At 42.5% G+C, this 14,841-nt stretch overlaps 1 protein-coding gene across 2 annotated transcripts in view; it reads left to right on the plus strand.

The window, feature by feature from the left end:
- The first annotated feature begins 560 nt into the window (after window positions 1–560).
- The window catches only part of ERCC6 (ERCC excision repair 6, chromatin remodeling factor), a 59,137-nt gene continuing 44,856 nt past the window's right edge, over window positions 561–14,841 (plus strand). Inside the window, exons 1-6 of one of the 2 annotated variants that reach the window (XM_085882704.1) lie at window positions 561–854; window positions 2,370–3,794; window positions 3,941–4,061; window positions 4,320–4,428; window positions 4,595–5,047; window positions 5,159–5,291. In XM_085882704.1, coding sequence (XP_085738830.1) covers window positions 3,112–3,794; window positions 3,941–4,061; window positions 4,320–4,428; window positions 4,595–5,047; window positions 5,159–5,291 — 1,499 coding nt within the window. In that variant the 5' untranslated portion in view covers window positions 561–854; window positions 2,370–3,111. The remainder of the gene's footprint in view (window positions 855–2,369; window positions 3,795–3,940; window positions 4,062–4,319; window positions 4,429–4,594; window positions 5,048–5,158; window positions 5,292–14,841) is intronic. The other variant, XM_085882705.1, reaches the window with a different exon arrangement.

Here is a 14,841-nt window from a genome sequence, read left to right on the forward strand (position 1 = left end):
TTTTTCTCTTGTGCTTCTTCTTTCTCCACATTTACCACTTCTTCTTCTTCTTCTTCTTCTTCTTCTTCTTCTTCTTCTTCTTCTTCTTCTTCTTCTTCTTCTTCTTCTTCTTCTTCTTCTTCTTCTTCTTCTTCTTCTTCTTCTTCTTCTTCTTCTTCTTCTTCTTCTTCTTCTTCTTCCTCTTCTTCTTCTTCTTCTTTTTCTTGTGTTTCCTCCTCTTCCGTACGCTAAACATGACGAAAACCTGTTTTTTTTTAAATGTCAAATTTATTAATCAGTGTTCTTCATATTCTCATAATAAAGGTTTACTGAAAATTTGATGACAAAAACAAATGGTAAAGTGGAAAATATCTCAGATTGAAAACGGACACGGAAGCTATTTTTCAAACCTGTGTTCTCGTTCTGCATGGAGGACGGCCCCAAAAACGAGGGCCATTTGAACTGACTGAAAGCAAAAAATATCGTGGGGGAGGGGGATATGGCCCAACCCGCATTGCCGCCAGTCCGACAGCTCGGCACATTATCAGTTTCTGCTTGGATAACGTAATGTGCACTTTATAGCGGCCATGATGGAGAAGTTTGCTGCAGCACCCTGAATCGCTCGAGATTCCAATGTTAATCCCGGAAGTTGAATGCGGAGTTAATGTTTAGCAGCGCTGGATGTTCACTCAATGATCCGGTCGATTTATTTAGATCGAAGACAAGAAAGAAAGGAGGTACATAATCTACCTCTGTATCGTACATCTTTAATAAATCGATAGTAATAAACACCGTGATCATCTTGAACGCTTCTCGGTAATGCGGAGCTCGGATTCGGGACGGGATCGTGTGAAACAAGATCACCGAGCCCCATTGTGAGTGAGGGTTTGTTTGTATCGCTCCGGCTGAGAGAAACGCGATGTGCGTTTTAATAATTTAAATGTTCACCACTTCCTCCTTATTCCGGGCCTGGTACCACGTGGGCGCGAACGTGCCCCCTTTGTTTCCAACGGTCCCCCATTCTCAATCACTCTCTCTTTCTCCAGATTATTGCGATCCCCCCCCCCCCATGTGTCTCCCCATTCCCCTTGCTCTCACTCTCACGTCTACTCTCCTTAGTGTTTACACATTTCCATTTTGTTTCATTCTATTCTGCTCCAGCTCTTCCACGAACCTCGACCTTGTGTACAAAAGAAACAACAAATGCACCAGGAAGCCATGAGGCCCACCAGAGCCTGCGCTATTTATCATCGCCAAATTGTGCTTGTTTATCCATGTTGTATCTTTTTTAAATGCTCAACATCAAGCAAGGAAGCAGCACGTACCGTTTCTAAGGCTTTGGTGTGGCTTGACCGGGGATAAAACGGATCATTGTGCTACACCATCATTCACAAGTTACTTTCAATAAATAACAACTGCTCACCTTCTCTCATTCATTCCTCTTTTTTTTTTTCCAGACTTTGGAAACAAACACCCACTCTCTCTCTCTCTCTCTCTCTCTCTCTCTCTCTCTCTCTCTCTCTCTCTCTCTCTCTCTCTCTCTCTCTCTCTCTCTCTCTCTCTCTCTCTCTCTCTCTCTCTCTCTCTCTCTCTCTCTCTCTCTCTCTCTCTCTCTCTCTCTCTCTCTCTCTCTCTCTCTCTCTCTCTCTCTCTCTCTCTCTCTCTCTCTCTCTCTCTCTTCAATCCCACTTTTCCCTCCAGGTCTTTAAAACAGCTGTTCACCACCATCTCATATCTTCCCCCGTCTAAAACCATGATCTTTTCTACCCCCGTTAATCCACACCCAACCCCACCTTCTTCAAATTCCCTGCTTTCCTTCCTGAAAGTCCCTGTAGTGTCCATCTTGTATACCCCGTGTACTCCGCCACATCCCTCTCCCTTCCACAGCTCTCATGTCTCTGTTCCCTCTCTCTCCTCTTGTCTCCTCCCTTTGTTTTATGTTATGTGTGTTAGCTCTTACACGAGCCTCGACAATGTATGCAAAAAAACAACAACTTGAAGGTAATTTTGCGATTTTTATTTTCGAGCTTCATCCCACTGTTTAAGTTGTGATAACGTTGAAATCCTGTTTGACGATTGGAGGAAGGGTGCGTAGTTCAGTGAGGCAACGGAGCTGAAAACCACCACCTTCTATCTACCTAGAGTGAGCACACTTTGGCCTCTGGATGTGTTAATACATTGTTCAAGTACTGTATGCGTATGTCACATTAAGCACATATTAAAGCATGACTTACAGGTGGATACATAATATTACATATTTTGAACAAAATGCTGAATTATGACTTGGGTGTCATGTCCGACAGGATGGCGCAGATGTAGTGCACTTACTTTTGAGCTGTCTGTTCTGGGTTTGATATTACTCACCTGACTGTCGGATTGCTCCTTTCCAGGTATGGGGTTGCATCACTGAGTACATCATGCCTTGGGTCGACCTTAAGTTGACTTGTCCCATCTGCTGGTATTGATTTCTGGTGGATATCAAAGATTCCATGGGTTCTTTTCGATAACAAGTAGGTGAGTTATCGCTGACTCCCTGAGCTGGCGTGAAGTTATCGCTGGCTACTAGCTAGCCAGCCAGTTCATGAAAGAATTGAGCCAAACCTTCCCTTCGGTGACCTCATGAGAAGATGTGATTGATTGTTGCCGTTAAAGAACCAGTAGAACTCAGTATGGCATCTGTACAAACAACAACAAAAAAAATCCTCCCTTTTGACAGATGATTGATTGAGTTGTGAAGAAATTGATGAAAATAGTTTCACAAAAAAGGCTATTCTGCGACAACTTGAGACGTAACAATATTTGACCACCTTTGGACATTTTACACAATGAGATAGTTTACATTGCCATACTCCTGTATTTTGTACTGGTAACATCAAGCTCTGGCTGTGTCCATATTTATGCCTGGTGCCAGGAGAGACAACTCAAGAGTTTAGAGGCAAGACAGCGGCACTTTGAGGGCATACTAGGACATGAAATAAGTACAGCTTTGCAAGCCCAAGTGGAGGTGACAGAATGCAAAGGTGACTGCTCAAAACCAACAACTTAGCTTGCTTTTCTTTGCTACTAATTTGTCATCAACAAGTTGAGCTGACGAAGTTATCCGTGGATGTTGAACATTCCTTTAAATGTGACATGTCAGAAAAAGATCTTCATGTAGTCGTAAAACAAACATTTGAAGCCACCAAGGAGTTGCAGGCGAGCGATCCTGCTTTTGTTTCGGTATTATCCATGGTCGACTCCAATGACAAGACTATGGACATTGAGATGTGTGAAAGCACGACCAATAATGAGGATGATGTTGGAGATGGCACAAGTTTTTCCAATGATTACTCTGCCACCACAAGACAAAACATTTCATCCAATTTAGTTGAAACAACTTTGGCTGATCAGTCCGCCGCAGCTGAATGTGATCACAAAGATGCTATATCTCAACGAGCAGCATGTGAATCACTGTGCCCACCAAATGAGGGTCTACCTTCATTTTTGGCCGATGCTCAAAAACATTCCACATCGCTTTCTGTGCAAGCAATTGCACCATTGCTGGACTCATCCAAAGATGAAGCTTACAGGTCATCTATATTGTCTGCTGAAAAACACAAAAGAGCACACCCTCTTTGCATCGACCGTACACGCATCAAAGCCTTGGGCCCACAGTCACAGCCAAGTGCCTTGCAGGAACTGGGTGTTGCTGCCTACGAGCAAGAAGCATTGGAAGCCGGAGTCCTCCAGCAGGTAGACCAGGCACTCTCTTCCAGCACACCTGCACGGAGTTTTGAAACTGAGAGAAGTTACCAGGCTGTCGTGGAAGACTTGAGGTGAGTCATGCAAATTAGGTCCTCATTTTCAGAACGTTAACTACCTTTTATGCAGGTAGTTAACTACTTTTATACCACGTTAACTACCTTTTATACCTTTTCATGCCATATTCATGATGCTCATCCTTATTGTTGTGTGATATTAGGTCTTGTCACAAGGCACTGCAGAACATTGAGGAGGTTCAGCAGAAACTTCTTCCACATGTTGCTACCAGTAAGGAGGCCGTCCGGCGTTTTGAATCTGTCCGCCGGCAGAAAGAAAACAAGGTAAGTTTATCCAGGAGTTGTTATCTGGGAATAATTTCCATGAATGACTGGAGAAGTCTGAAATGCTTTTCCTAATGCTGATGCATACCAGAGCTTGATGAATAAATATTTGGGGATATTTGATTAAATTAATAACAAGTGGATATTTGACCACCTTTGGACATTTTACACAATGAGATAGTTTACATTGCCATACTCCTGTATTTTGTACTGGTAACATCAAGCTCTGGCTGTGTCCATATTTATGCCTGGTGCTAGGAGAGACAACTCAAGAGTCTAGAGGCAAGACAGCGGCACTTTGAGGGCATACTAGGACATGAAATAAGTACAGCTTTGCAAGCCCAAGTGGAGGTGACAGAATGCAAAGGTGACTGCTCAAAACCAACAACTTAGCTTGCTTTTCTTTGCTACTAATTTGTCATCAAGTGTATAATAAAGAAAACCTACCTGACGTTATATGTGACAAGCTTTCATTGTCTCTCGCCGAACTGATGTCAAAATGTAGATTGTCTTGTCATGCAATTATCTTGCAGAGGTTCATCCATCGTCGCTGGGAAGCAGTCTGACACCCGAGGGCGAGTCGGAATGGGAGATGCTTATTCGTACGGGTCAGATGACGCCATTTGGGTCACGAGACGAGGCCTCGACAGGTGGCAAGTCAACTACAAGTCAACCTCAACCCCGGAGGCTCATGCTTAGTGAGAACTGTGGATTTGAGAGCTACCTGGAAGACCAGGCTAAACTGGCACAAGCAAGGAAGATGAGGTTGCCACTGGCTAGAAGGAAGCGTAAAGCAATGTTTGTGAAGGCGAACGATCTTTCGCAAGGTGTAGAAGCAAGACCAGTGCCGCCAGAGCCTGGAAAGGCGAATAATTTGAAAGCCTTTGTCCCAAGGACAAAACAATCGGCCCAAAAGCTGGAGAAGCTACAGAAGCATGCCCTTCATCTCAAAAAGGTTTCCTCTATGAGAAAACCACGCAGCAAAGGTCAGAGATGTTGTATAGGTTGCTTTCCTTCCAAATTTGCACAATTCATAAAGTGATTCTTGATGTTGTAGGAAAGCAATATTGAAGGTTAAAAAAGCTTCTTTTATCCAGGTAATCTTCCAGAGGCTGGAGACACTTCAGACAGTGGGGATATAAGAAGCAGTGATGGAGGTGAGGAGCACCATGCATGGAGCCCTCAAGATTTTGATTCTGATGCAGTTTCGCTCCCATGGAAATGTGGAAGGTGCAGTCAGTCACCTTCTTCTTTTTATTGTACTTTCAAATACAGCACATATGGTTCTGGGTAGTATCATTTGCTGGGTTTGAGCTGTGTCACTGGTGCAGTGCCCCCTGTAGGTTAGAACAGGAATTTGTAATTTGTTGAAGGTTCCAGCAATACCTCACCGACTCTTCACAAAGGACACTGTGGGATGTTCAACATCCACAAACTAATTCTGGCAAACAGGACATCCAGTTTAACATCCATCCGAAGCGGTGGCACACACATTGATGCCTTGCCCTGCCTGCAAAACACCCGTGTGATAGATTATAGCTCATGGATTTGGATTTGAACCCATGAACAACAACTAAGAGGTGAGTGTGCGGACCTCTCGGCTATTCAGCCAGCCCGCTTCCGTCCTGTTTCATGACTTGTTTATTTGTTTTTGACGAACATTCAGCACTATAATTTTAACTGTCTTTTGAACAACGTGATGTTTGAGAACTGTTTTGGTTGATGTATTTGTGATTTCACATCACTATACCTTTTCTCAACCTAGTGTGGCTAACGTAATACGCAAGTGAAAAGTAACTGTGGAATTGGTTTACGGAAAAGACAGTGTTGCAGTTTAGCCTTTCTTGACTTGGATGCAGACTAGATTTTTTTTTCCTTGTCATTGGTCTCATGCCGAAGGGAATGTGAGACTATTGTAACGTGCGTGTCTGTATCCTCCTGCGTCTATATGTTTTTACTTTAAAATTTTTCTCTGCAACTGCTTGTCCGATGGATGCTAAACTTTAAACATCGGAGGGACTCCCAATGGAGAATATTTTACTGCAAACTGTAACGTCGTAGGTCACGTTATGTGGCAAAGGAAAATTTTTTTTTTGATATGATCTTCTCCAAAACCGCTCAATGAAAAAACAAGCAGTCATAGACTGGTACTTACGAAATCGTCAACTTGACCTCTGACCTTGTCTAATAAAAGCTGTCTCCAGAGAAGGTAGCGACGCAAATCAGAAGTTTCTATGATGATTCTGTACCAAACCATCAAAAATCGAATGTTTGACCTCACTGTGACCTTGACCTTTGACCGATTTTGACCAAAATCTAATCAGCGCTAGCCATCACCCTCCTGAATCAGTGGTGTGATTTGACATTGGTAGCTTCTTCATTTCTCAAGTTATCATGCCTACAAACAAACACAAACACACACACAAACAAGCCGGTAGGCGACGAGGGATTCGCTAGGATCGAAGTGCTGGATATGATGCTTTTCATTCTGACCGATCCACCGACGAAGATTCATTGCCAAGACGTATTGGTTCACATATAATTGTTCCTCTGCCTGGCAAGATTTTTCCTATTGCGTATTTTGCCTACTGGCACTCCTCATAAAAAATGATGGTAAATAGACACCGTATTTTTGAAGAACTATCATTTGAAAAATAATCAGTTTGCTGGTTTGTGCTGTTGAGCCTCACATTGCAGACACACACACACACACACACACACACACACACACACACACACACACACACACACACACACACACACACACACACACACACACACACACACACACACACACACACACACACACACACCCCGATAAACATCTCTCAATGCTTTTGTTTGACCACACCTCCTGAGCCACACAATATTTTTCATAAGCCACTCCCACTTTAAATAATAAATAATTGGGGGTGGTGTGTGGGTCGTGGAATCGTTTTCGGGAAATAAATAAATAATTGGAGGTGGTGTGTGGGTTGTGGAATTGTTTTCGGTAAATAAATAAATAATTGGAGGTGGTATGTGGGTCGTGGAATCGTTTTCAGTAAATAAATAAATGATGGGAGGTGGCGTGTTGCTCGTGGAATCGTTTTCGGTGAATAAATAAATAATTGAAGGTGGTGTGTGGGTCGTGAAATCGTTTTCGTTAAATAAATAAATAATTGGAGGTGGTGTGTGGATCGTGGAATCGTTTACGGAAAATAAATAAAAAGGTGGAACGACGGTGTAGTTCCTAACAAACACTGTATACACACCTTAAATGACGGTAAATAGACACCCGATTTTTGAAGGACTACCATTTGAAAAATAAAACCTCAATCAAAAATTGGCTCGAGTAAAATTTTCTAAATATCTCGAAGTGTTTAATTCCGAAGTCTCGTTTCTCTACGTTCAAAACTGAAGGACAAGTATTGAAAATACTGTACGCGGTTTTTCGGCCGCTGCACAGCAACGGGTGGTTGCTCGGAAACGAAATTCAAACGCGCATATTCCCAGTATATATTCCAACTGTTGGCAAAGTTTCATCGAAATCGGTTCACTGGTTCGTGCTGTGGAGCCTCGCGTTGCAGGCGCACGCACGCACGCACGCACGCACGCACGCACACACACACACACACACACACACACACACACACACACACACACACACACACACACACACACACACAGCCGGAAAACCTGACAATAAGGGATATCTCATATATAGCATATCCAACAGATGACGGAAGTCATCAATATACTTACGAAATCTTTAATTGAAACTTGGCGCATGTCATTAACTCTCCATGGGTTATATAAGGTGGTATTCCAGCCATAATTGGTTGAATTAAACTCCTTATTTAAAAAACAAACTGTATATCTGATCTATGACCCAATGTGAGTGAAGAACTAATAAATTTATTCCAAGAAACTATGTAACTAAACATGATAAGGGTATATGGGCCATAATAGTAGCGTGCGTTCGTTCCGTTAACGATGGTATTATTGTTCAGAATGAAAGCTTGAGGCGAGACTACGCAATCTACCGTTTGATCTGCAAACTACCGTTTGATTATTTGCTCTGCAGTGACCTGAATACTGTGGAAGTTGAAAATGTTTTGTTTATTTTTTTTGTTTATTTTTTTTTCTGCCATCGGCAAGGGAGAGTTGACTTGCATTTCAATTAACAGCAGCCCTCGGCCTTCAACAAAACATTGTTTACAACAACTTTGGTCTCGATTAACTATGCTGTCAAATATTGTTCTTCATTATACTCTGCTATTTATAACATGTGGGAAGGTAATGACAAACCCTCCAGTATAACCATTGCCAAGAAACTGCTTTGGTAGCACCGACATTCAGTAACAGTATAGTACATCGGAATCGGAATTTAATACCTATATAAAAACGGTGGGAATTTTCAGCCTTATTTAACCCAATCCTACCCCTCTCCCATAAACCCCATGCATTCTCCCTTTCTGCCCTCGTCTGTTCTTCTGTCATACTTTCCCTTCTCTCCAATCCTTCCTTTTCCGACATTCTCCATACCCCCCCCCCCCCCATCATATCCCTTTTCCTTCCTTTCTCAAGTCTAATTTCCTGCATTGACAATATCGCCCACACCGTGGGATCTTTACCATCCATAAACTATAATGCCAGTCGATGGGACACCCAGCTTAATGTCCATCTGAGGGACGGCTCACTTTGTGGTGCAACTTCCTGCCTGTGAAGCACCAATCGAACAGTTTGTACTTGGGTTGGAAATCGAACCATTAGACAGCCCAAAGGTAAATGCACTACCGCTGCGCCTCCCTGTTGGACAAGATGTGCCTGTTACAATGAGAACCCTTTACACCCAAACGCTGCATTGGTTGAGTTGTTAATGAAACTTTATTTTATTTTATTTTTCACTGTATTTCAGTTAAAAAGTTGAGAGTTGCCTTAATTTATGGAAGTATACCTTCCATGGAGAAAGCTTGCAAGAGTTTATTTTATTTTAATTCATAATAAAATTCATATTCATATGAATATTCATAATAAATAAATATTCATAATAAAAGATTTCATTCATAATAAAATTCATAATAAAAGATTCATAATAAAAGATTTGGAACCTCCACCAAATACTATTTGTGTAATAGGTGCATATGAGTTCATGGTTTACAGATGCTGTCTTAATGAGGTCAGTTAAGCCAATTGCGAAGGAAAGATCCTTTCTATTCCCAGTCTTTATGCATCGTTTTAAAAAAATTGTTCACAACACTTAATGTTCAACCCGCAATCTATTCACCACAAATAAACTTGAGCTTGATGCAAAATTCTTCATTGGTTCCGAAGATTGCAACATTCTCTCAAGTTGATGTAGTAGATGCAGAAACATACGCCCGCTGTTGCATGTGACTTTTTCCCTTTCGACCTGAATCTGAACTTGAATTCTATGTTCCACCTTGGTGATGGGCTTCCGGAAGTGGAATTTTTATTTTTGTATAGCTTATGTTATTTGGTAGCAACAAATGCCTCCCATTGCTTGTTGATTAGCAAGCACAAACTGGTGAAGTGATGGCAATTCAATATTATTATTATTATTGGGGTACCAAGCCATTCAGGCTGGGTAACCTATTGTTTATTCTTATGTTTATTCCGCCGGCAATTTTCGGGGGTTTTTTTGCTTTTAAATTAATTTTCTCGGCAACCGTTAGTCCGATTGACATGACATTTTCACCGTTGTATGTGTCTTTTTCATATTATATGTATGTGATAATTTTGATGTCATAGGTTGCATGGTTTAGGCGCCATCTTTGAAAACCGAAAAACTTTGGACATCTCTGGAAGCGCTCACTGGAAAAAATTAAAACATGGCTCATTGTCAAGATCTCCACAAGAGGTATAAGGGCTGTTAACTGTGAGGTCATTGGTGAAGTTGTATCCCGGTGAAAATTTGACATGTCGAATGCTGCATCTGAAAAATTTTAAATTTCTTGAGCATCATCTATGCAACAATTCACGGAAGAAAAATATATTGTTGCGGCCACGGGTACCGAGACACCAGCTTGTCACTGACGGGGATTAATCCCCGGTTGTACTCGGTAGAGCCGGACCTGGGGCCACCGCTCACAATTAACGTTGTGGTACGGTGGGTTGTTTTAAAACCACGAACGCCACCCAGTCAACCACGAGTTCCAGCATCTACCGACTAATTACTCCGTTTAACTAGAGGTCACGTGGTTACCTGAGTGGGGAGCGCGCCCTCGGCAAAGCACCAATGTTGTCTCGATTAGATTTTTATTAGGGCGACCGAGCGTGCCGACCGTTTTTTTTGGTCATATCTGTGGTAATTACCTCCCAGTCTATCTCAGCTCGGACAATGCTAGACCAATGGAAGGGAAAGGACAAACACGGACAGGTTGGAAATTGACCAATAATTTATTAATAATAAAATAAATAAATAAAAAGAAGAAGAAAGAGACAAAGAGCAGAAGCTTATCAGGGGGTTGACTTACTTACAGCTAAACGCAGACAAGGGTACCCAGCCGATTATTCATGGGGGAGGGGGGGAATCGTCTCACTCACCAAAAAGTCGTCCGTGAAGCGAAAACGTCCTGAAAATTCGCGCGTGCGTGTCACGTCCCTCACCAGCACCCAGCTTTGCCATGCACCCTTTCGCGGGGCAGCCTTGAACACCAGTCGACGTCTGGAGGGCACCGAGATCGTCCGTCGTGGGTTCAGACCCTGATGTTGGTGATGGACCCGTACCTCACTTGTTGGCGGCACTGCTCACACCCACACGCGCACCACACGCTCGCTTGCCGAAGCACTGGAAGGGCGAATTGTCTCTCCGGCACTGGTCAGACACCCGCTTCTTGGTCGCTTCTCTCGCCCTTTGATTTTTCCTCTCTCCTTTTGCTTTTCCTCTCCTCACTTTTTCTCCCAGACTTTTTCTCTTCAGAACGTATCTCTTTCTCTTCAGAACATATCTCTCCTCACAGAATGTCCCTCACATTTTCTCTCGCTCGTTTTTATATCCCTGGGCCGTCTCCACGGGATGCCGTCTGCCCCAAGCTCATCCTGCCCCACTGGGGCACGGTTACCATGACAACCTGTGCGCTCTCAAAAAAGGCGGGCGTCGAAGCTCGCGAAATAATGTTGCTGAAGAAATACGAGAGCGGACTTCAGAGCTCGTGAAAGAAATGTGTGTGAACATGTCTGTCATGAAGAAAAAAACTTCCCATAAGAGAGGGGATCAATCCTTTACCCTTCTCAAGGCATCACATTTAAGATCCCATTAGACATGGGGATGGGGCTCATCTTAACATGCATTTAAGGAAATAACTGTCTGAGGACCTGGATGTGTGGATGTATTCATCAGACCGGATTCTAAAATCCGTAACAATATATTAGGACAGCATGGTCACGTGGTTTGGCAGCCATTTTGTTTTTAAAACAAAAGTTTCGGAGAACTTTTTTTTTTTTTTAATAAGGCTCACTTGGCTGCGCCTGGATTGGTTTCAGAGTAGAAGAGTATCGATTCAGTTGATGCTGCTGATGTCCCCAGGAAAAAGGGCTAACTGCATACATACGTAATAAAAAGATTGATTGTGGCATCATATTACTTCGTCCATGACTCATCAATGCTGCGTCGTAGAGAGACGTGTGGGGCCTCGTTCGACTCAGGGGAGTTCCAGTTTACCGTGTGGACCCATGGTGTCAGCATTCATTACTTCGTTTTCAGGTTATTTTAACACCAATTCAATGATACCGATGATGTCCCCAGGAAAAAGGGCTAACTGCGTACATAATAAACAGATTGAACACTTTGTGTTCCATAGTTCGTCGCTCGTCAATCCCATGTATCAAAGCCAGATGTCTTGGTACCCAGTCATCACTGCCAGCAATTATAAAGTGGCAGTTCTTGTTATTATTATTATAATTTTTTTTTTCTTCATTGATAGAATGCTCACAAAGGAGCTTTTATGGGGTTATGACATTGGGAGATATTGGTGCATCTATACATGAATTTACAAGAACATTAATGGACAATGGACAAATCGTCATTATATCTGGAATATGAACCAGATATCCCAGCATCATGACCAGCTAAGTGCTCAGATAGGACTGCCAAACAAGCAAACCCAAAATATTTTGGTTCAACTGCAAGGCCATTTGTAAATATGATTGGTTTATAGCTCCTTCCATCCATAGTTTGGCATCCATTCCTCTGACATGTTTGTTTGTTGATTAATTTTATTTTCTGTACATGGCCAGTTATAGTGCTGCTTCTAATGACTACTTTAAATCTAATGACTACTACACTGCAACCAATAAACCTGTTTCACCAGATTTGTATGCCCTACTCTATCTTACCGAGTGGATTTGTCGGTGAGAAAATCTTCAGACATTTAAAAGATTTATTGTCCTCTCTGTAGTTGCTGTTAAACAAAAGGGGAGGAACCCATGGTAAAGGCTGCCCACAGCACAAAGCCTAAAAGGGTCTGGATGAAGTGCCGAATCCCATTTCCTCACTGCCAAGTCCATGTCATTGCAGTTGTCCATACTCCTGCTACTGTCATGTTACATTTTATTTGAAATAAGTTTCAGAATTGACATTATCTATGAAATGTCACATTCATTTTGTTTTATTGACAGGTGTGTCATTTTTAGAATAAAAACTGCAGATTTGTAGTCATAGATTTTTTTTTGTATACATAGTCGAGGCTCATGGAAGAGCCTGTATGAGTGCACTGAACAAGCCTGGTGTTGGCTTAACAGTTAAGGTGGCTGACTTAAGATCTTAAGATCTTAAGGTCTTGAGTTTGAGTTCCTCCCGTGTCAATTAAATAACACGGGTGGGTTTACTTAGCCTGTTTACCGACCTTTTGAGGTCGGCAAAATGAGTACCAGCTTAATGGTAACAGGGGCACTGCATCAGCAGCACAGCGGCGCTTCAAGAAAATAATGCAACCAGCAGCCAAGGGCTGCATATGAAACAACAACAACAACAACAAGTACACTGGACAGATCAGGACACTAAAGGACAAAATAAACAGTTGCGAGAATGGGGTAAACACCAACAGCAGAATTGAAGGCCAAGATAGAGGTATACTTGGACAAACAATGGTTGTGGGGAGGAATGAGGGGCAGGAGAGGATGCATAAGGTGGACAAGATGGACTCGGAAGGAAACTGAAGAGGGAAAAATGAAAATTTGGATGGAGGAGCCCCAGGTGGGTTTGGGGGTGGAGGGTGGCAAGGGCAGAAAAAAATCATGGTTTTGGATTGGGAATGATGAGGAGAAGCTGTCTTGAAGACCTGGAGGAAAGAATGAGGTGAAAGAGAATTTAGAAGTTGATTCCACAGCAGGGGAAAAAGGAATGAATGATTGGAGGTGAGTAGCGATCCTGGATTTACGTAGTTTCACTAGAAGAAGATGGATGGTGGACCGTGTGTGTGTGCCAAGGAAGGACTTTGTATGACGGAGGATGCCCAGTCGGCGGCTAGCTTTGGAGGCCAACTTTTAAATGTGGTTTGCCCAAGAAAGATCATGGCTGATAGTGAGACTCAGGAGTTTGAGAGACTGAACTTCCAAAAGAGGATTGTAACGAAAGTAGATCGGGAGGATTTGCCAGACTTTCCTTTCAGAGAGAGATAGTGATAGTGTAAGTTTTGTCAGGATTGAAAGACCTATTCCAAGTGTTTGATCAGCTTGTGATTTATTATTATTATTATTATTATTATTATTATTATTATTATTATTATTATTATTTTCAACGTCTGAAGAGAAGAAAGAGGCTGCAGCCTGCCTGTTTAAAGGATGAGGGATGTCACGGCAAAGGATAGAGTCATCAGCAAATAGATAAAGAAGATTTTCCAGAGTCAGTGAGATCAGTTATGAAGATTAGGAATGGGACTGGGCCTAGAACACTGCATTGGGGAACTCTAGCCTTGATGGAGAGGAGATTGAAGGATTCTGTTGAGTGCCACACATTGGCTACGAGAGTAGAGGAGGTCAGTAAGCCATGTGTGGAATTGACTTTGGATGCCATAAACAGAGAGTTTGGAGAGTAAGGCAGGATGCCAGACTGTTTCAAAAGCACCAGATATGTCCAAAAAGATGGCCCGAGTCTCACGTCTGACATTGACGGTTTCCATCCATTGTTGGGTGAGTAGAAGGTGAGGTGAGCATTGTTGACATCAAAGGTGAGGTGAGCATCCGACATTGTTGGATACACCGTATCCAAGGTGTATTGACCTGGTATGAAACCAAATTGGTGAACTGAAATGACGTTGAAAAGGAGAGATTTCATATCAACTGTGATAATTGATTCCATGACCTTGCTGATGATTGGAAGGAAGTAAGCTGCTCGGTCTGCAGTTAAGTGGATCAGTTTTTGCATCTTTTTACCTTTGCTATCGAAGGTGAATGGAGGTTATGTTTTCATTTCACCGATGTCTGCCTGTGACTGATATCGTAAAAAGTTATGTATGAATTTGGACGAAACTTGGTAGATAGGTTGAGTGTGTGACAAGGACCAATTGAGTCGATTTTGGCTGAAGATCTGAATCCAGATCCCGAGAGGAGAGTTAGTTAGTTATTCATTCATTCCAAGTGATTCTTTACCATTGAGAGATGGGGCCAAAATCAACATATAGCATGGTATTAAAAACAGAGTTGTGGACAAGTTATGACAAAACTAAGTGGACTAGTTGGGTAGATGGCGAGAACAAGTCTGTTAGATTTTGGTTAAGGTCCAGATGCAGATCCGGCCTATCACTGGGGTACAAAACGTGAACTGTTCAGCCTGGCA

Source organism: Eptatretus burgeri, chromosome 5 (genome assembly GCF_056783735.1).
Source record: "Eptatretus burgeri isolate ZD-2024b chromosome 5, Ebu_testis_v1, whole genome shotgun sequence".
NCBI lineage: Eukaryota > Metazoa > Chordata > Myxini > Myxiniformes > Myxinidae > Eptatretus > Eptatretus burgeri.